The sequence below is a fragment of the Parasteatoda tepidariorum genome, chromosome 6, assembly GCF_043381705.1.
Source record: "Parasteatoda tepidariorum isolate YZ-2023 chromosome 6, CAS_Ptep_4.0, whole genome shotgun sequence".
NCBI classification, from domain to species: domain Eukaryota; kingdom Metazoa; phylum Arthropoda; class Arachnida; order Araneae; family Theridiidae; genus Parasteatoda; species Parasteatoda tepidariorum.
Window position 1 is genome coordinate 80,963,771 of NC_092209.1, and position 22,196 is coordinate 80,985,966.

At 33.6% G+C, this 22,196-nt stretch overlaps 1 protein-coding gene and 1 pseudogene across 1 annotated transcript; one reads left to right on the forward strand and one right to left on the reverse strand.

The window, feature by feature from the left end:
* Window positions 1-308: 308 nt before the first annotated feature.
* On the forward strand, window positions 309-14,697 carry LOC122271447 (uncharacterized). The gene is made up of 7 exons (XM_043052726.2): window positions 309-398; window positions 1,281-1,380; window positions 3,659-3,722; window positions 5,214-5,256; window positions 7,721-7,776; window positions 9,671-9,746; window positions 13,707-14,697. Exons 1-7 carry the CDS (start codon window positions 309-311, stop codon window positions 13,851-13,853), a joined length of 576 nt encoding a protein of 191 aa, XP_042908660.2. The 3' UTR covers window positions 13,854-14,697.
* A 3,786-nt stretch (window positions 14,698-18,483) lies between these two features.
* LOC107439159 (flavin-containing monooxygenase 5 pseudogene) overlaps window positions 18,484-22,196 on the reverse strand; it is a 9,977-nt pseudogene continuing 6,264 nt past the window's right edge.

Genomic DNA, 22,196 nt, shown 5'->3' on the forward strand with positions numbered 1-22,196 from the left:
CCACGATCGTAAAAATTCAAATGATATCTTGTTAAAAATTTGTACTTAAGTATAGCAACACCACTCTGAATTTTACAGAAATAAATTCAGCAACCTATAGTACTATTTTGTTCAAATTCCTGACATGAATTTTCGAATTAAAGAAGAGGTTATGTGCTCTGCCTTTTATACAGATCTACGCTTGGTTTTTCTTTAATTGGTAGGCCGTCACTTTGCATAAATCAATTATTCCTTAGAAATTGACAAGCAGTGTACACCCCCCCCCTTACTTCCGGAAAATCTTGAATTGAACAATATAGGCGATTGCAATGCTCAAATACGCCATCTGGGTAGAAAACCGGTTCCATGCCTTTGGCCCTTCTCCCTTCCTCTCCTCCTCTTTTCAGTTGTATAGGAAAGTACTATGATATTTTTCCTTCTCTTAATATTTTTCGTATTTAATTTATAAAAAATATTTTTTAAATTTTCCTTATTTTAGAACTACGTTTAATGTAGTTTTCAGTTCCATATAGTTTCTCAACTTGAAAGATTTTAATCTAGTTGAAAATCAAGACAGAAACTAACATACTTTCTTCTTCTATGACTCTCCACAATCTAATGGTGAGAGTATGGGAAGTTTAGCTATAGGTAGAGAGTTCTATTTACTCTACGCCACCTGTAGCCCATTTCAATCGCCAATTGTTAGTTGAAATTCAAATATTCTCCATTTTGGATATTTTTTCCCTTTTTGAATAGTTATGTTGCTTTCGTGACGTAATTGCTTAAACAGTTTGTGTAAAAATTATGATTGAATTGAGAATGCCAGCGTAAAATGAACTGTTTTGTTTCAAATGTTATTAGCTTACATTTCAAATTATAAGGAAATTTTGAACGCTCCAAGTTGTGAGCTCCTTATCGCGTAACTAGCCCAATCTAAAACATGAACTTAATTTGTATTTTATTTGCATTTTTTTAGGAATGCATAGAAACTTGCACCTTCCGTCTTCACATGGAACAATATGGATGTGCACTGCGTTCAATAAGTATTAGTCATATGGCAAATGGAGCAATATTGTTTGTTAAGATTCAGATATTTTCCGCTGTAGAAGGTAGTTTCCCCTTGCTGAATAGTTCTGTTGCTTTCATGGCATATTGATGTAAAAATTATGATTGAATTATGAATTCCAGCGTTAAAACAGGGAACTGTGAGGAAGTTTAGAGTTGCTCCAAGTAGCCCCCTTTCACGAAACTCGCACAATATAAGATATGAACTTTATTTATATTTTATTTGCATTTTTTAGGAATGCATAGAAACTTGCACCTTCCGTCTTCACATGGAACAATATGGATGTGCACCTCGTTCAATAAGTATTAGTCACATGGCGACATTGTGTAAGAGAGGTAAGTGTGATTACTTAACATTTGAAACGTATTGTTGATACAGTATTCATATTTTGAAAACTGTGAAGTTAATAAAATTTGAATTAAAAAAACATTGGACAAATAGAGAAATGAGTTATTGCTCACACACTTTCTCTAAAACAATTTTATTGATATTTTGGAGAAATTTCGTTAGATATTCTACTCTTCTGAAAAATTTCCACAATTTTCTTTAGAAGCGGTTTGAAAAGTTTTTGAACGGTATCAATTCTCCAAGCATTTTTTTGAAGATTAGTCATAAGGTTATTTACGTATTGATGTTATAGTTATTTACATATTACTGTTAAAGGATCATTATTTATTTATATCTCTACATTAGAAAAAAAAATTATCATGAAATCTAAAACTTGTGACCTTAAAAACATTTGTGATCTTACTGCTTGCTTTATTTTTACCATTTTGCTAGCAAAATCGTCAGAATTATCTGATGCAAATATAATCAGACATAAAATTACGCGATTATCTTAAATCAATAAGAAAAATCGAGATTATCCAAATCGAAATTAATTCAGAAGCGTAGTTGAAAAATAGAAGAAAAAAAATTGCAAAATTTTTTTTTTAATTCCACCATCACACTAATCATTTACAAACGATCTTCTAATCACTTTTTAATCGTTTTTACCATGGAAGTGGGAAAACTCTGCATCGCATTTCGTTCTGGTTGAGTTCGATGAAGAATGTTTGAAACTACTTTTGCGCCAAAATCCTCGTCTAACAACAAGGGAACTGATAGAGAAAATAAAATTCTCCAAACCTTTAAAACTTAAAAATAAATTAAAAAATGACCAAAATGTTGCACCCAACTCAGCATCTCAACACTCCCTTTTAAATAATATTAGATTTTAATAATTTTAAAGCTTTATTTTATAACCGTCGTTAAACAGCCGACCCAATATTTAGGGGCTTAAGACTAGTAATGCTCAACTCCATAGCCTCGCAAATTTGAACCCAATCCAGAAGACAAGGAAACTCTTGGATTAAGTATTGGGAGAAATTTGCCTTCGTGGAGAGCGCTTTTGATGGAACTAACCCGCATTTGCGTTACTTGGATTGAAAAATAACACGAATCATGGTTAGCCAGACCGCAAGTGGAATCAAACCCATGATCCGTCTACCACTGAGGATATCTTACGTCAGCACTGAGGTCGGCACAAAGTGGATGTGGAATTCGCATTGACCAGCCATCGCTGGGATTCGAACCCCTGGAACCTCATTGGAAGGCGAACCCTCTATTCCCTGAGCCGTCACGGTTCCGATTTTAAAGTTTAGTTATTTCTTCTCAGTGTACAGTGGGCCAGCATCCAAGGTTTCATGGCCGAAATTAGTATTTCGATAAAATTTGCTTCAAAATTTGGGTTTATTTAGGGTTTTCATGTGCAGGTAAATTGAATTCATAGTTGAAATTTTGAAATACACTAAAAATACCCAGAAAAAAAATGGCGGCTAAAATAAAAAAAATAATATTGTACGTTTAAATAATTAAATGTAGCAATGAAAATATAATAATTTTCGTAATTTTATATTAAAAATGAAAAGCAAATTATATTTCCGAAGTAATGTTACAAAATAACGCGAAAACATAAAAAAAAACATAGTTTTTGTTTTAAGGTATATTTAGTCTACCTTTGCATTATGGGCAAAATGGGGCAGGTTTTTACGAAAGAAGAAACATCAAAGAAGACAGCAAAAAAAGGTTTAGCTAATTACCTCGTGGAACTTTTTGGAGATAAGTTTCGAAAGTGATTTAAACATTGTAAAATGTCAATTGATAAGATATAAACTATAAGTTTGCCAAGAGTATTAACTAATCCAACAAATTGAAAAATTGCACTATAATTTCTGACTAATTATTCTGATAAAAATGCAACATTAAGGTGAAATTCCTATATATATTTCTGAAATATAAATTTAAAAGTTATACTTAAAAAAATAATTTTTAACATATTTTTCACTACATTGTACTCTCGTCGGTCCAAAAAGTAAATTATAATGTTTGGAATAATTATGAGTACTTAATTAGGGCGATATTAAGCCTGCCTACGCATTTTTCAGTTGAAATTTAATTTTTTACTTTTGGCCAAAGATCATGGTCCTCTGGCCCACTGTGCAGTGGAGGGAAAATTTGTTCACTTAACTTTTTGAATAATTCTTTCAGTAATTCTTTAGAATCCGAGTGAGCCGGGTTTAAGAACCAAAATTTTCATTAGGTTGCATCAAAAACTTTTATTGTATTTTTCAGGTGAAAAAATCACAAAAGAAAATTGGGATAGTTGTTTGAAAAAGTGTAGCAATACTCCATGTGTGTAAGTAATTTTTCATGAAGAAGTTTTTCCTCATGTAAGAAAAATGCATTCATTTAATATATATTTTTTTAATCTCAAAACCATTATATAAATATTGAATTATTTTTTTTTAAAAGTTGATGGGACATTCGAACCTGGTCAATGCGGTCACTTTCTTGCAATACCAAATCTAACCGGAGTTAGTCAAATTTTGTTTAAAATAACCGGTTTACGGTTTACAGGATGCGTCATTTTGACGCATTTCGAGTTTTGTAAAGAAAATTATAAAACCCGTTTGAATTTTTATTTTATCTCTTGTAATGACTTATAACCATTGATCGAGGTAAATATATATTGAAGTCTATTTTCTTCAGAAGCGTTGAAATATTGAAATTCTCTTTGTGGTATACCTATCTCTACGGATCTGCGTCTATTTGACGAAATCGTAATTTAGACAAAATTTTGAGTAAACATGCAATTGTCACATCAATAATAAATAGTGCCGACAATAATTCGATCCGTTATCGGATATCGTTATCTCATATGAAACAAGCGATAAACAACTGCTGCTGATTAGCAATAATAGAAAGAACAAACGCAAAACGTCAATAGATGTCAGATTTTCAAGGTTTCAGTGGCTTAAATCGAGTATTAAAAAATAAAATACTAGAATATATCATAAATATTTATCGCATATTTTCATTTTTTTATAGTGCATAATTACATTAGCTTCTAAGTGCAGAGATGCTAACTGCTCCGGACACGCCAAAATAGTTTAAAAACGGTAAATAACTACTAAGTAAATTTTCCAAATAAAAAGTGGTGAATTATATAAGCCTACGAATTATTTAGAAATAGTGGTGGATAAAACTGTACTAAATTAAATTTATTGAATTAAGAATCACAATTATTTGTATTCGTTCATGCGTCAAATTGACGCGTGCTCGTAGAGATAGGTATATAAGAAACGTCCGTAAACCTAGTCAGTCGCTAGAAATCTACTTTTTCCCTTGATCTTACTAATAATGTGCTTGTTTTTAGTAATTGTTGTGTATTTGAGCCAACCGGAACTCCCCCGTTTATCATTCGCCCCTATTACTTTTAAGCGAATCTAAATAAAAGTAGCATTTTGTCCTTGAATTTTCAATCATTAATCAGCTTTCGCATGGGTATTAATCTTGATCCAGCAAAATTTGTATTTTTTCATGAAAATTAACTAAATTTTTATTTCTTAATTTAGTGGATATTTTACAAACACAACTGTAATAATAAGTCTATATTTTTGAATAATAATGTGCAAAATGTAAATTAATGTTAATGTGTATTAATGATTGCAAAATGAGAAGAAAAAAATATTGCGTAAATCAAAAAAAAAGGCACTTGACTTTATTAACAGACTTTAATAAGCACTTGATATTATTAATGGGTATGCAATGCTTTATATGTAATTTTAAGCAAGTAATTCAGTTTATAATTTAAACAATGGTATTATAAAGAAAATTTCTTTTGCAGGACTCGATCTTTTAAATACAAGCATTTTCAAAATGTACTAGAGGTATGATTTTTTTTTTGTGGAATATTATTTGCTATAAAATCGAAAAATAATAAAATTTTATAAGTATTTTAAAATCTACATTTTCGTTTTTAAACTCATAGAAGCTTTATTATTTTCCTTTTATTTAAGTATATTTGAAAAACGAGTTTTTATTTTGTAGTATTTTACTTTTTTTTTCAAGTATAATGTCCTACTTAGTATAAGTACTGTGATGCCACAATAAGTATTACATATTCCCTAGCTTTTAATCTTTCTTTAATTTCTTAAACTTAATTTTTTTAATCATTCTTAATTGAGTTTCTATTACAATATACCCTTTTTTTTTAATCCTAATTACATTTTATAAATAGCGAATATAAAATATTTTATTCTTTCCTTATCGATCAATATGACGGCTAACTTTTTATTTCAATACTAATGTAAGACTCATTAATTCACCGTCGCGACTAAATCGAGGACAATAATCTATTAATAACTCGTTATTCTTTATTTCGTACCAAAAGAATTCCCTCAATTATATGATTATACTAATTCTCACACTGTTTTTTCGCGTTTCGCTTTCGCCAAACTATTTTCAAATTTAATATTGATCATGGGTGATTGGTTTAATTTTTGGCTATGCTATCTTTCCATAAATCTCCAACCATGGATCTCTTCCCATGCTCCTAAGTCTCAGTTAGGAACAATTCATTTACTTTTTATTTCAAATTATTGGCGATTGGAACGGAGGCTCCGGCCTCCCGGTCCCACCCGATTTCTTAACAGAAATTTTCGATGTTAAGAGAATGATTTTTTTTTACCCCTTTTCGCTCCCGGGAAAATGACGGGGTGAGGTTTCACCCTCTATTTTTTGCTCCCGTGAAATTTCCGGGCTAAAGTGTTTAGTAGTAACGCGCCAATGAGAATAAAGCTAATTAATTTCTTTTGCCCGGAAAACATTATATTTCTCACTTTTCACACCAGATGGCAGTACCAGGATATTTTTTGAGGTAATTGTAGATAATTAGTTTATTTGAAACTAGACGTCAACACTAATCAAATACTTGTATTAGACAAAATCGGCACTTTTATGACCATTTACTTGAAAATTAACCGATCGTTAAGGGGTTAAGGGACTTATTTGCTTTATTTTTATAATTTTGGAATATGGCCATCTTCAATTAAGTTTTTACATAATAGATCAATTTTTCCTAAACGATTTTACTCATTTTTCTGGGATAAATATCCCTACATCATATCCAAATTAAGATGTATCTGAAACCGTAAAAATACTTTACTTCAACAAAAAAACTACCTCCCTCTAAATACTATGGACTAAGAATTTGGACTAAAACTGCTACCGAAAGTATTTAGAACAAGACATTTCTTTAATCCATCTCGTCATTCGTATATGTCTACTGTAACATGATTGAGGATTGAAATGCCTTAAGGTCTGGTTTCTTAGGACAAGCGCCTTATCTGGGCGTCGGCGTGACGTCAACGTCCCGCTGACGCCAACAAAATACTGGTTTGTTAGCTCAAGGCCTGGTTTCTTAGAACTAATATTGAGTAATAGCGTCAGCGGAAAGTTGATGTAGAGCGGACGCCAAAAAAATACTTTTTTGTTAGCTCAGCGTGAGCAGTCGGTCCAACGCAGACATTATCTCTCATTGCGCATGCGTTAATAACGTAAACAAATATTTATTTTGAATTTGTATTGATTTTGTTATTGTCGACCAGTGTTTTAGAGAACAAATAATGACTTTGTCCAAGAAAAAACACATTATAGCTGAGCTAAATGAAGAGTGCTATGTTTAATGAAGAAGCTATGTTTAATGTCAAAATCAAAATCTTGGCTGATTTCAATGTGCTGTTGGATGTTGTCCGCCATTGCTTCTGTGGTTAACGTCACGTTGTAATCCAACTGCAGTTGAGTTGGACGGCAATTGTAGTTCAAGATGAGCGTTCGATGACGTATACTATCAAACTCACAAATTGACCAATCAGAGGTTAGCGCTGATTTCCAGCTGACGGCGTCCTGTCCTAAGAAACCAGTCCTTTACGTGTATTGGTTGAGTCGCGGTGGCTCAGAACCAAGTAAACGTCTCCTAATGAATCAAAGCGATGACTGGTTAATACGAATTTTGATTCTTGCTCACAACGATTGCAATACTGACTTAAAATATGATTATTGGTAGATGGATCATAAGTTAGAATATCTTTGTCTACCGGCTACCAAATTTCATGGTTTTCCCCTCCATATAAAACAAATGTTGCTTACTTCTGCCAAAAAGTGCTCCACTGAGATTAGTTTGCTCCAATGCTTGATCCAGAAATTTCCTTCCTTCTGGGTTGGACTCAAAATCACTGATAGTTCTAAACCCAAAAATGGGTTGACTGTCCAACACCGCTTATGAAATGTAACCAATGTATTGATTATATTTTATAAGCTGCGGATTAATACTTTCTTTAAACATTTTCATAGAACTTAAAATTCGGATATCAAGAAAGAAAATTACTTTATCCTGATCTTTATAATACGTAAGTTGTTTTGAATTCATTTCACTTTGTTGTGTAATTTTTCTTAAGAGTAAATAAATGATTATTTAAAGCTTTTTCCACATTCAATGATTGTTATTCATTAATATTTAACCCAGGGAAAAAAAACGCCATCGTTAGTTTGAAAACAGAGAAGAGTTCGTAGTTGGTTATCAGAAATAGTTTAGTGTTTCAACTTCCAACTAAACCTGTTTTGATGCTTTTTGCGCATTCCTTCTTGCACTGTGATTTGCATTCTTTCGAGAAAGCTTTCTTTCATTTTTTGAAGGGGGCTTAAATATTAATTTGCGTCACTCAATGAGAATAATAACTTTGTTTTTATATAAAGTGAAGAGTGATTTTACTCAATGTCCTGTATAATATGTATGGTTCAATATTTTTCTTTTTTATGCTAAGCTTTTCATTACGAACACCATATTTAGCCAGTATCCATGTGATGTCCTGCGAGTACGAGAACCGTATTTAAGCGGCATTCACTCAATGACCTATGTGTGCGAGCTACGTATTTAGGCAGTATCCATGCGATGTCTTACTCGTGCGAGTTACGTATTTAAGCAGCATCCACTCGACGACCTATCTGTACAAGAACTGTATTTAGCCAGTATCCATGCGATGTCTTACTTGTACGGGTGACGTATTTAAGCAGCATCCACTCGATGACCTATGTGTACGAGCACTGTATTTAGCCAGTATCTATGTCTTACTTGTACGAGTGACGTATTTAAGCAGCATACACTCAATGACCTATCTATACAAGCACTGTATTTAGCCAGTATCCATGCGATGTCTTAGTTGTACGAGTGACGTATTTAAGCAGCATCCACTCGATGACCTATGTGTACGAGCACTGTATTTAGCCAGTTTCCATGCGATGTCTTACTTGTACGAGTGACGTATTTAAGCAGCATCCACTCGATGACCTATGTGTACGAGCACCGTATTTAGCCAGTATCCATGCGATGTCTTACTTGTACGAGTGACGTATTTAAGCAGCATCCCCTCGATGACCTACGTGTACGAGCAACGTATTTAGGCAGCATCCACTCGATGATATGCGTGTGTAAGAGCGCCTTCCTTAACCGGTGTCAACGAGATGTAGTTTGATAACAGTCCCAGTTTGCGCGCTTCTATACCAATACCTATATTATATAAATACAACGTAAGGGTATAGTAACCAGACCCAAAGAGTTCATTCGACAGATGACATGTGAGTCGACATCGACGGCTTGCAAAACAGACTTGTTGAGTTGGATATCAGTTCAGGAACGACCAGTGATAAAAGTGCCTGATTGGAAAGCCAGTGGCTGCAGTTCGAATCCCGCTCAGGGCATGAATGTTTGTCTCAGTGTGTTGTCCTCTGATGTGTGAATTTGGTCCATCATGTGAAGGGGTATGTGTGGCGGTGATAATGTTGCTCGCCTTCGTGACTTTGGCCACAAGTTGTTCACCAGGCAGCGTAAGATGAGCAACACTACCCGCACCTTCCATGGAAACACGATACGTTCAGTGCCTGCCGTTAGAAAAAATCAGGACTAGTAGCTTGTTCTTTTTTGTAATCTGGTTATAGCTCGTTGGTATGAGGTACAGGCTTTGCTTAGTGCACCATACTCAGGGATGTTTCCCAGACCGTCGCCAATAGCCCATACGTAAATAAAGTACTCCCCTATACTACCTGTCCTTCTTACTGTGAGAGCAACGTTGGCCCACCTACTATGGTGCCCCTGAGAGATTGACGACAGACAACACCTGGGAAAACATTGGGACTGCTTTTAAAAGAAATTTTATAAATAATTAGAATGATAACTTGTTTCATTGTAGCATTTAATTTTCCAAATATGTTTAGTAAAACAATATTCATTATGATTTTGATTTACAGCTCTCAATTTCTGTATCTCGGAGTGTCATTCAGAAATGCTAAGATCAGAATAATCCACTTTGTTCCAAAACTGCCGGTAAGTCAAATTTGTTTTAAATACAACAATTTCTAAAAAACGGAACTTATTTACCCGTTGGAATTACCTCAGATAATCCTAGTTTCTCACACAATAAAATGCAGTTGCAAAACAAAGAAAGAGTTCTGAAAAGCAGAGTTTAAACCAGGGGTTTCCAGCTTACATGAAGCTAGGGGCCGCAATTGAAAACACCAGTCAAATAGCGGGCCGCAACTTAATCAAAATTTTATATTCGACTTTTATGTTTGAAGGAACATTAAATATTACTGTCAGATATTTATATCAAGTAGTACAAAACAGAAGTATTGAATTACAAATATTTTCTGTTATAAATATTTTCTTGGATTCAAAACCTGAGAAATAAATTTTTTTGCATTGTTGGTATGTTAAATTTCACAGAAACGAAGAAATTAGGTTTTTTTAAACGAAAGAAAAATATCTTAAGCCTATATCGATTTTTTAACGAAAATTGTCCGCAAAAAAATGGCACTTAATATATTTTAGTTCGCGGAACAGAAAAAAAAGGCTTCGTTGGCCGCCAGTTGGTAACCATTCATCTCCGAGCTTTAATTTGAAAAAGAAAATGCGATCTTTACTTAGAAAATATAACTGAAAAGAGAGAAAACTCATAAATAAAATTGAGTTTTTTTATCATTTTTTTAAAACAACCAATTATTTAAACTTACGAAACCTTGCTCAGTTATTTTTTTCTCATAAGATAAAATATGATAAATTTTAATTTCTAGGTTATGTTCGATATTTTTATCGCGCATTTCGTAACATTTTGTACATGAAACTAATTCTAATATACTCAGGTAAAATAAAATATTCTTATGCCATAAAACTGTCCAGAATGCTTCTCAACTTGAGTTTCTGAACTTTCTAATAATCTTTATTGCAGTTTATTTATTGCTTTGTTAAGACATGGTAACAGAATTTTTTTTAAAAATATTTTTAAGTGAAAAAATTTTAACGAATGTTGTTTATATATTTGGATACTGGGATTGAATTTCTGAACTTTCTAATAACCTTTATTGCAGTCTATTTATTGCTTTGCAAAGACATGCCAACATAAATTTTTTTTTAAATAATATTTTTAAGTGAAAAAATTGTAACGAATGTTGCTTATTTATTTGGATACTGGGACTCAAGAGGCTAATATTCAATTACAGTCGCTTCCGAAAATTAAGGATAATTCATAACCACACGTAAATAGAACTCTAAAAGGAAACCTCCAGAATCATCATACACATCGTCAAAAATAATATGCAATTTACAGTAAGTCACCAGTACGCCAGAATGACGAGAGAAGGTTATGTAAGAAATGGTGATGAAGTACACTTTTCACAGACGTTCTGTAAGCCCTCAGTGCCATAACCGAACAGTTATGACACAGAAGACGCATGGGAAGTTTTTTTTAACATGTTCGAATTATAGGCTTAATGGACGTACTTAGATGGAAATATCCAAAGAACTTGGAATAGCCCGAATTGTCATATTTAGGATTTGTCAACGATTCCAAGATAATGGAAATGTCATAACACTTTACAGTGTACAGGTTACCCGATTTAAGACGTCGATAAAGATCGGTATTTGACAATAGCTGCCGAAAAAAGCATACTGAGCACAGAATACAGCCTGTTTCGTCAGCATCCACAGGTTCCAAGGGGAGGGAGCATGCAGATGCTTATAACCGTCGTCGAACAGTTGACCCAATTTCTGGGTTTAAGCCCAGCCTTGCCTTGTGCTGGGTTAAGCGTAGTCTTGTAGTTTGGAACCCAATCAAGAAGATCATTTCTGGGATTCGAACCCAGTTCACTTCACTGGAAAACGAATGCTCTATCCCCTGAGCCACCATGGCTCGCTTGCTGATGTTTGGAAAAATATTGGTCTATATGCTCGGTCATATATCCTGTGAGATGTGTTCCACTCACGGCCGCTGCAGGCATATCGATGGAGCCACTGTCACCATCAATATGCCTGGAATAGAAAATATGAAATTGTAACATCGTCACAGTGGGTTTGTGTGCTATTTTCCTACGAGTACAGGTTTAGCTACCGTCTGATTCGCATTGAAATTTCCTGTGGAAAAAGCCAGATACCAGTTACCATCAATATAATTTCATTGAATGACACCGTCATGCTGGTGCAGGATTACTAATTTGGGGTCGAATTACACTGGTCTCCAGAACAGGTCTCATGTTCTGCAACAATATGTACGTCTGTTTAGGGGTGCAATAGGCGCCGAATTCGTGTTTATGGCTGTCAACGCCTGTTCTCACCCTGCAAACATCCAAAACGAATCCTTTCAAGCTGAGGGCATCATCCGCATGAAATGGCCAGCATTTAAACCTGACTTGAATTCGATGAAGCATGAGTGGGACATGACAGGTTTGACCGACGAGTTGAAGATCGTTGATGGAACTTGTACCGGAACTTTGGAGAGCTTTGTTTGCTGAGTGTGGTCATCTTCCCCAAGAACAGCTCAATATTCTGATACCCAGCATGCCCAGGAGTTGTAAAGACTGTATTGCATTACATTGCATGGGAGGTACAAAATGCATTCCACCATTATACCAACCATGTAATATTTAGTTTTTGTAAAGGAGGTATTTTTTAGAATTTGCTCCAGGAAGCAAAAATCGTAGTTTTTATGAATGGTATCTTACCATCTTTTTTGTTTTTTATCTTTTGGCTAATAAATGGGCTTAATGAATGAGCTATATTTGTTTTGTTTCTGTAACTTTATCTGCCGGAGTTGCTATTATCTTTAATGAGTGTATTATCATAAGTTTAACAGCATTAAGAGTAGTCTCCCTTTTTAGCAGTATAAAGGACTAAAATACAAGCCTGTTTTAAAATTTCTAATTCATTCCTATTAAAATTGAATGAATTATCGTGTTTGCTTACCTGAAAAAAACTATTTTGAAACAAATGCAATTTAAAACATTTAAAGAACCAAAACTTTTTCCTCTCACGTCAATGGCGCTACGTCTGAAAACGCTATATCTTTCTTATTTATATGAGGATCTACTTGAACTCCTGAGGCAACGCTCTTTTATTTGCCTACTATCAAATTCCTTTTAATAAGAAAAAAAAAACAAGCAAAAAGTAGTATTATAAAATTTATTGCGAAGCGGGGGTGCCATCCCCTCCGCAGAGGATCAAAATTGTGATGGCATGTCTTCGGATCATCCTCCGGGATGTCTCCCTGATCGTCGCCAATACCCCGTTGTGCAGCTCTAGTGCGACGTAAATTAACAACAACAACAACATAAAATTTATTGAATAGTTTGGAGATGTACGTTTATAATGTATACAGATTATTTCATTTTGGCGCCTGAGGAAAATATTTTATCAAAACTTTCATAATGCAAATTTAAAATACAGAAAAAAATACAATATCTGAACCACATTTAATTAATATCCATTCAATTCCGAAGAATTGGTGGACTGATCGTAAAGACACGGTTCCCAGTAGAACACCGAAGTCATGAAGCACTACCTGCTGTCAGTAAGTGGGTGGGTGACCGCTTTGATCAGCCTGCGAAGGGACCGGAGGGTGCGCATTATCGGTACTCGTTAAACTGTTCTACCGTAAAGTGATCGACTTCGCCAGCAGGTCGTCGGGCTACCAAAGCGGAGAAGTCCTCTCCTCTGCAGAGGATCAAAATTGCGATGGCATGTCTTAGGATCATCCTCAGGGATGCACCCCAGACCGACGGCAATAGCCAATTGAGCAACTCTAGTGTGACGTAAATAAAGTACCTACCCACCATAGAATTCAATTGGTATCATTTCAATGACATAGAATTCAATTAGTACCCATTGTGATCCTTAAATTTTGTTCTATTATATGTATTTTGTTCTTTTACATATTTGTTCTACTACATGAACTTTCTCGTTCTTGTTTAATGAATAAAATACATTGTAAGATTAATTTTGTATTGATATTTCTAGCCAATGGAGTTGTTCAGCAACATCGGTGGATTCTTGGGCATTTGGATTGGATCCTCTATCATATCAGTCTCTGATTTATTATACAAACTATCTGAATTCATCTACATTTACATCATGAAATTTGTTAAAAAGACATCTACACTGTAAAAGAATTAGGATCAAATTACGGCAGAAAGTCCTGGCAACCTGAAATCCATTTTTTTCCCATAAAGTTTCGTACCGAAAAAATTTTACACTGTAATTTTTACATTAATATTTATTTATTTGCAGTGATAATTCAATGTCACTGTAAAAAAATCTAGCACCCTGAGATACGTAAAATCCATTTTTTTTCCTTAAAATTTTACACCGTAAAGTTTTACACCGTAATTTTTACATTAATATTTGTTTATTTGCAGTGATAATGTGATTTCACAGTAAGTATTACTATGTAAAATCACATACTCTATCATATCAATCTCTGATTTATTAAGCAAACTATCTGAATGCATTTACATTTGCATCACGAATTTTGTTAAAAAGAAATCTACACTGCAAAAGACGCTGTATTTGACAACCTGAGATCCGAAATATCCATTTTTTCACCTTTAATGTCTTATACCGTAAAATTTTACTCTGAGATCCGTAAAATCCTTTTTTTTCTTTAAAATTTTATACCGTAAAATTTCACACCGTAATTTTTACATTAATATTTATTGAATTGCAGTGGTTATGTGATTTTACAGAAAATATTACAATAAGTATTACCGTATTTTACGGTAATTACATCCGGGATTTTTCAGAAAGAGCCGTTATAATTGAATAATAAGATAAAAAGTGAGAAATAATCCATACATATTTTACCAAATGCACTATTCTTTCCTATTTTGAATTATAAAATTGTTGGATATTGCTTTAATCTAAATGTAAGCAAACTTGAAAGTAGAGCAAGAACTGAAATGCCACTACAGCATGCGAAATGTAAACATTAAAGAGAATTCATATTTTTTTATTCGATGCATTATTTATTCCTCATTTAATTTATTATTACAAACTATCAAACGGTATGGATAATAATTGTATTCATTATCAAGTATTGAACATTTGTCTGATTCTGAATTTTAAAAGCTTATATTTTACAATAAAATGGCATTTGCATATTTTGAGAAAAAAAAGGGAAGCATTTCTAGTCAGAAATATAAAACCTATTATGGACTTAAAGTTAAGTCATATTTTTAATGGATATACTATATTAATGGATACTAAATTATGTACACAAAATTTGAAATAATAAGCACCTTAAATAGACTTTCTATGAAAGCTTACAGTTCAATTTGTCATAAAGAATTCTTTATAATCTTCTTGCATTTCCATGAAACTTATTTTATCTTTTAAGTTTATTCAACTAGTTACAATAGAAAAGCCTTTAAGCTATTGATGATATTTTATGGAGAAAAAAAAAGTTTTTAAGATTCTAAAACCAATTAAATAAATATGTAAACACACGATACAATACAATACGATACTGAATAGGTTTCACGTTACTGGAACGCTTATTGTACATTAATAATAACATTTTTGCATCCAAACTTGATTCTATCGTGAAACTAAAACACACCGAAAATTATTGCAATGTCTTTTAACTTTATGAAACGAAAGCACATTATATTCGTCTACAGTATAATTTATTCTTATAACGTTATGTCGTGATTATGTGTTCAAAAGAAAAGTTTTTATTTTTAATTTCTGCGGCGTAGCTACCACTATAAATATTAAATACCAATTCACTAGTATATAAGACGTTTAAACTTGATTCTATCGAGAGGTACCATTAGATAGATGAAAGTTAACATAGTCGATATTTAAATCCCCTTATAGGTGACCTTCCTATCTGGAGTCAGAAGTGTCACGTCCGGGTCACCAGATCGTCGGGCTCTTATGTGGAGGCGTATGCAGAGTAGTATATATGCTACCGGCAAAGTTTGAAATCCGGCATTATATATGATGCCTGAAACTAGCCGGCAACGTATGAAATGATTTATATTTCACACATTGCCTAGGCATTCTATATAATGCCGGATGCTATTTAGGCGAAGTTTGAAATAAACGTCCTGATGAGGTTATTATGTGAATGATGTGCATGTTACTGAGAATGACCGAAATCGGTGAATGTTGACAATCACATGGTTGCTTTGGTGAATGTCCGAAATATTTATTACATCCGATTTGATATTAATTTATTCGTGGATATAATTACATTTATTCGATATTTTAATACTTACTGACGATATATTAGAAGAAACATCAGTGTTTGGAGTATCGGGTAAATATATACCGGGCAATGATACTTGACCTTAAAAAAATATCAGTATAGGGTATACGGGGCAAATGTATACCAGGCAGTGGCACTGAACCTTAAAAAAACATCAGTGTTGGGTATACCGGGCAAATGTATACCGGGCAGTGGCACTGTACCTTAAAAAAAATCCGTGTAGGATATACCGGGCAATGGCACTTACTAGACCTAGTATATATTTCGGACATTTACCAAAGATCTAGTCATACTAGTGCCATTGCCTTAATTGAAGTGCCATTGCCCGGTTAAGTGCCCAGTTAAGTGCCCAGTTAAGTGCCATTGTCCGGTATACATTTGCCTGATACTGATGTTTGCCCGTTACTTACTGATGTTTGGGCGTTACATTTGCCCGATACCCGCTACTACACTGATGTTTTTTTAAGGTCAAGTGCGATTGCTCGGTTATATAGTCCACAATAATTCTTGTTACTTTAAACTACTTGTTACAAAAATTATTTAACTAAAATCTCGTAAAACTTTTTATTGCATCTATTCACAAAATTTAGTTTTCGAGTCAAATATGATAATACCCAATTAGANCTGATGAGGTTATTATGTAAATGATGTGCATGTTACTGTGAATGACCAAAATCGGTGAATGTTGACAATCACATGGTTGCTTTGGTGAATGTCCGAAATATTTATTACATTCGATTTGATATTAATTTATTCGTGGATGTAATTACATTCATTCGATATTTTAATACTTACTGACGATAGATTAGAAGAAACATCAGTGTTTGGAGTATCGGGTAAATATATACCGGGCAATGATACTTGACCTTAAAAAAATATAAGTATAGGGTATACCAGGCAGTGGCACTGAACCTTAAAAAACAGTGTAGGGTATACCGGGCAAATGTATACCGGGCAGTGGCACTAAACCGTAAAAAAACACTAGTGTAGGATATACCGGGCAATGACACGTAACTGGACCTAGTATGTATTTCGGACATTTACCAAAGGTCTAGTCATACTAGTTCTAGTTAAGTGCCATTGCCCGGTATACATTTGCCCGGTATACCCTACACTGATGTTTTTTAAGGTCAAGTGCCATTGCTCGGTTATATAGTCCGCAATAATTCTTGTTACTTTAAACTACTTGTTACAAAAATTATTTAACTAAAATCTCGTAAAACTTTTTATTGCATCTATTCACAAAATTTAGTTTTCGAGTCAAATATGATAATACCCAATTAGATAGCAAAGGCCTTGTCCTTTACATAATGTTCATAAAAGATTTGGACAGTGTTCAAGAAGGCTTAGTATAGTTCGTTCACCAGGTATAGTACAGTATAGTATGTTCAAGTATAGTTCGTTCACCAGGAGTTGTCACTTGTCTCCACCTCCTCGGACGACAAGTTCATTTCAGCGCGGGAGTAAGAGGAGAAACGTCTCCGCGCTGGAAATTGAGACAACCCTTAATGCGCGCCAAACACAAATAGTGACTTCTTTTTCAGTCACTTACTTCGCTTTATCATCTGCTATTAAACCTTTCGTTACTCTAATTAAATGCAGCAACATGCCTCAAAAAGGACAAACTATTAACTCAAAAGAGAGAAATATCGTCAAATTATGAGATATTTAATGTTAAAAAAATGCACATAAAGAGAGCGAAATAAATATTTTTGTCATACGATCACCAAATAGCAACCTAGTTGAGGTTTGTTCACATTATTCTCCTAAAAATAGCGAAATAGTATCGCCGGAAACCACGTGATGAAGGCGGAGCCAAGTGCCAACTCCTGGTGAACGAACTATAATTCAACATCCAAACACTTCTAGCTCTTTCCATTTCACAAAAATCTGTTGAAGAAATTACTTGGAGGAATAACTTAAGCCAAAATATTTCAGAGAAGCCCCGTGGACAGGCTGTTGCGGAATTCAGATTCGCGGTAAGCCATGTCTGCCTGGCGAACCACCTTCACCGAAATGGCATTTTCACGAGTTTTAAAAGCATGCTTTGTGGAATGGACGATGTCATGGACAGAAACATGGACATGGCGGGGTGTTCCGGGTGAAGCGATATTGGAGAACCGCTCGATATCTGCTGATCTGACATGGGCTCTTTTTCTCTTTATGTGTTCTCTTTTATTCCTGTTCTTTTCTAATCTCATAAGAATGAATCATTTTACTTTGCCACTGAAAAATTTAAGAAAGAAAGATTCGGACAGTTCAGAATGGTAATTTAATTTCCTTTTTATAACTTTTTGTATCGTATTTAAGTCTTTAATAATACGTAATCATATTTAAGTCTTTAATAATTTAATAACTGTCTCCAACCGTGAAGAAGAAAATTAGCTCTTTATGTCCTGTCAAATAATTAGTAAATTTATCCTTTGCTTCGTTTCATTTGTTATGAAACACCATATTTACAAAAAGATAATAAGATTTCCAAACAAAAAGATTACAAAAAGATTTCCAAAATGAAAGCAAAATCACCGGATTAAATAATTTTAATTTGGAGTAACACGTTTAATTTGGAGTAAAAATCAAAATGTATAAATAACATAAAATATGAAGCTCTAGTTTACATCTAATAGATTATCAGATAACTATTTTATTAAAATAGTTGACGAGAATATGAAACTATTTCGTTCAGTAAAGATCATACCATGTGATTTACACCTACTTGTTGAATAAGAAAGATACAAATTGTGATTGCTTCTAGAGTTTTTTATGCAATAAAGAATACTTCAATTTTGCAAACTGTGTGCAAAATACACTATTTTATTAAAAATGTTAGCGAAAATATGAAACTATTTCGTTCAGTAAAGATCATATTGTGTGATTTACAATTCTTGTTGAATAAGAAAGATACAAATTGTGATTGCTTCTAGAGTTTTTTATGCAATAAAGAATACTTCAATATCGCAAACTATGCATAAAATACACTATTTCATTAAAAATGTTAGCGAGAATATGAAACTATTTCGTTCAGTAAAGATCATACCATGTGATTTACAATACTTGTTGAATAAGAAAGATACAAATTGTGATTGCATCTAGAGATTTTTTATGCAATAAAGAATACTTCAATATCGCGAGCTATGCATTAAATACACTGGTGTAAGAAATTAAGAGACAGACTTGGTCGATTATCGATTAAGAGACAGAATTGCAGACGATTATCTCTAGAACTAATGGAACGATTTCAAGGAAATTTGATCTGTACATACATCGATACAATACAGAACAAATAACCATTCAACAATTGTAATACACAAGCATGATTGTGCATAACACTAGTTAAACCCAAGTGCCAAGTTTACGAAAAGGGAAGCAGGAAATATAGAAATTTCTTTGCATATCGAACATATGACGATTCCACTCTTTCTACTTCCTTTCTTTTTAATGGCCACAGTACTCTTTCATCACATTTCATAATAGCTTCTCTCGCTCCTTCCCACGGATGTGGTCCTTGTAGTCTGTACTGATAGGGAACACTAGGACCAAATATTAATTTGAACCAGAGCTGCGGATCTGTAAACAACATTCTGTAAAAATTAGGCTTAGCGCCTATTTGCTCAGCAATCTCGTATTGAAACTGCGTGTAGTCGACGCGAACACCTTGTTTACGGCAGGGTGCATATCTTTTCTCGTTGATTTCGAGCCTTTTCTTGATGTCATCCATCATTGTCTCTCTCGAAGGTAGTCTTAGATTCCCTGCAAACACTTGAGCCACCCACCGACACTGCAGTTCTCCCATTGGAAAAGATGCACCAAACGGTAAAAAGAACCCCACAAAGGCCAATGTGGAGTGCTTTAATTTAGGAGACCATGTGCATTTGTACAAAGTAAGCTGGTTTTCCATATCTGCACGGATGTCGTCTTCGAGGAAAGGAAATTTCCACGTGTATCCGGTAGCCATTATAACTACATCGGCTTCGGTGACGGACGATTCGCCTTCAAAGAGGACCCCATTCTCGGTAAATTTCGATACGTCTCGTTTTTGAATGATAGAGCCGGAGAGTAATTTTGATGCAAGATGGTCGTTGAAGACTGGATCTTTAGAAAGTACATGAAACTTTGGTTTAACTGCGTACAAGTTTGAATTAAACTTCGTGTCAATGAGGGTAGTTTCAACAAGCCAACTTAATAAATTTGTCGGAAGCAAGTCAATTAAAATGGTGAGATAGCGTCGAGCCAAAGCATAATCCATTGGTAAGCCATCAGGACCAACTCGACTCAAAACGTGTGCTCCAGTTCGTGTACTTAGATAAACCTAAAAAATAAAAAAACATGTTGGAGAATTAATTTTATTCTTTTGAGATTTACTTTCTGGAAATTTTTTTAATTTTTCCTGATTCGTAATAAAATTTCAGGTTGTGAGAGCGGTACATATTTTTAGTGAATGCATAATTATGTTATGGAGTACTCAGATTTGTGTATTTTTCGCGTACGAGTTTGTAAGTAGGCTCGACTTTTTCAAATATAATGAATGTAATTTTTACTTAATTATTACTTAATTAAATTAAAATTATAAACTTAATTATTACTTTAAAAAAGAAGATCGGAATAAATTTATATAATATAATCAGAAAAAGTTTAGTCGGAAGTAATATATCTTATTGACATTTTTACTGTATAAAATTTATATAGAACTTTAATATTAATTTTTTCCTCTTTAATTATGTAGGGGATTAAAATCTGATTTATACCATCTTTCTTTTAAGCAGAAGTTTCAAATTAAATTTAAACATGCATTTTTTGCATTCAACTTTTATAATTTACTTTTTACAAATTCCAATTTAGCCGTCAGTTTGTGTAAACCTAATTTTTACTATATTAGTTAAATTTACTCTATTAGTCGACTATTTGATCGCGTTAGGATCGCAGGAAAATTTTGATTTAGGAAGAGGGTACAGCAAATTGCGTAAGATTGCTGTTGGGCAGTGCGTGGTCATTTTTGTATAAAAAGAGTATGAGAAATATTACCGAATCAGTGTATTAAACTGCCTACTATTGCCCTACGTATTCTCATTGTTTCTTTCGTTTGAATTCTTATCATTAGTTTCGTTCGATTATAGAACCGAAACTTAAGTATATCTGATTTTGAGACTTTAATTCATATTGCATAGCTTTATTTTAAAATAAAGTACAAAATATGTCTATTCTAATATTTGATATTTCATTTAATTCAAATTTAAATTCGTCCGAAATGCTTAATTACCAGGCTTGCGAACTACTACGCTTTTTGAAAAAATATTTTATAGAGTGGTAGACATCTAAAAATTCCATAGCTTTCAGAATTTCTGTTAATTTGCAAACATTTTTAAATCCTTACCCAGGGCCCGACTTAGCCTAATTGGGTCCCGGGACAAAAACTTCTTTGCCCCCCCCCTCCCCTCTACTTCACTATTCTGTAATGAAGAATTGAACTTTATGGAGGTATATAACAAGGCAAATTTTTATCACCTCATTATACATATATAACAAGAAAATTGACTCTAGAACCTAAAATAAACGAATCAGACGAAATATGTGCAATTTATTGATTTTCTGACAATTCTATGCCCGTCATGCCGAATGCAGTTTTCTGATTGTTAACTTTGTCATCTAGCTGCGAAAAATTCATATCCTTGCTGAAACGGAATTCAGCTAAATTTTTGCAATTGCGATGGCTCACTTAAGCCAATCAAAAGCCTGTATTTTTGTAAACATATCGCATTCGGCGATATATAAAAATGCGGGCTTTTGATGGGTGTCCATTTGCGAGAAAATTTAGCTGATTTCCGTGCTTGAAAGCCATGGATTTACGAATTATAAATTTTTTGTGTTTTTGCAATAGATTAATAAAAAAGTTACATAAAACTGACGGATTTTACATTGTACTAATATTTTGTTTGAAAAAAGTTCATTAACCCTTTCGCGCCGACTGTCACAAATACGTGACAGCATGAAACTGTATCAATCAGGATAAAAAGATAAAACTGGTAATCAAAGTAATTCTTTAGCAGTTTATTTGTGGGCGGAGTTATAATTGTTTGATTTATTTAATTCACCATTACTTTGTTCAAAATAAAACTATTTAGTTATACTTTGAACTAACATTGATTATATATATGATTAAACTAACAATAATTAAAGAAAAAGCAAAGTAAGTCTGTCAAATTAGCAACGACTACATTTAAGTTACCGCTTTTTATTTAATT

Bases quoted from the DNA above. Each gene is read 5' to 3' on its own strand.
- LOC122271447 (XM_043052726.2), top strand. From the start codon at position 309: ATGCTCAAATACGCCATCTGGGTAGAAAACCGGTTCCATGCCTTTGGC. The intron at 1,381-3,658 runs GTAAGTGTGATT...TGTATTTTTCAG, and splicing joins GGCGACATTGTGTAAGAGAG to GTGAAAAAATCACAAAAGAA. The intron at 9,747-13,706 runs GTAAGTCAAATT...TGATATTTCTAG, and splicing joins ACTTTGTTCCAAAACTGCCG to CCAATGGAGTTGTTCAGCAA.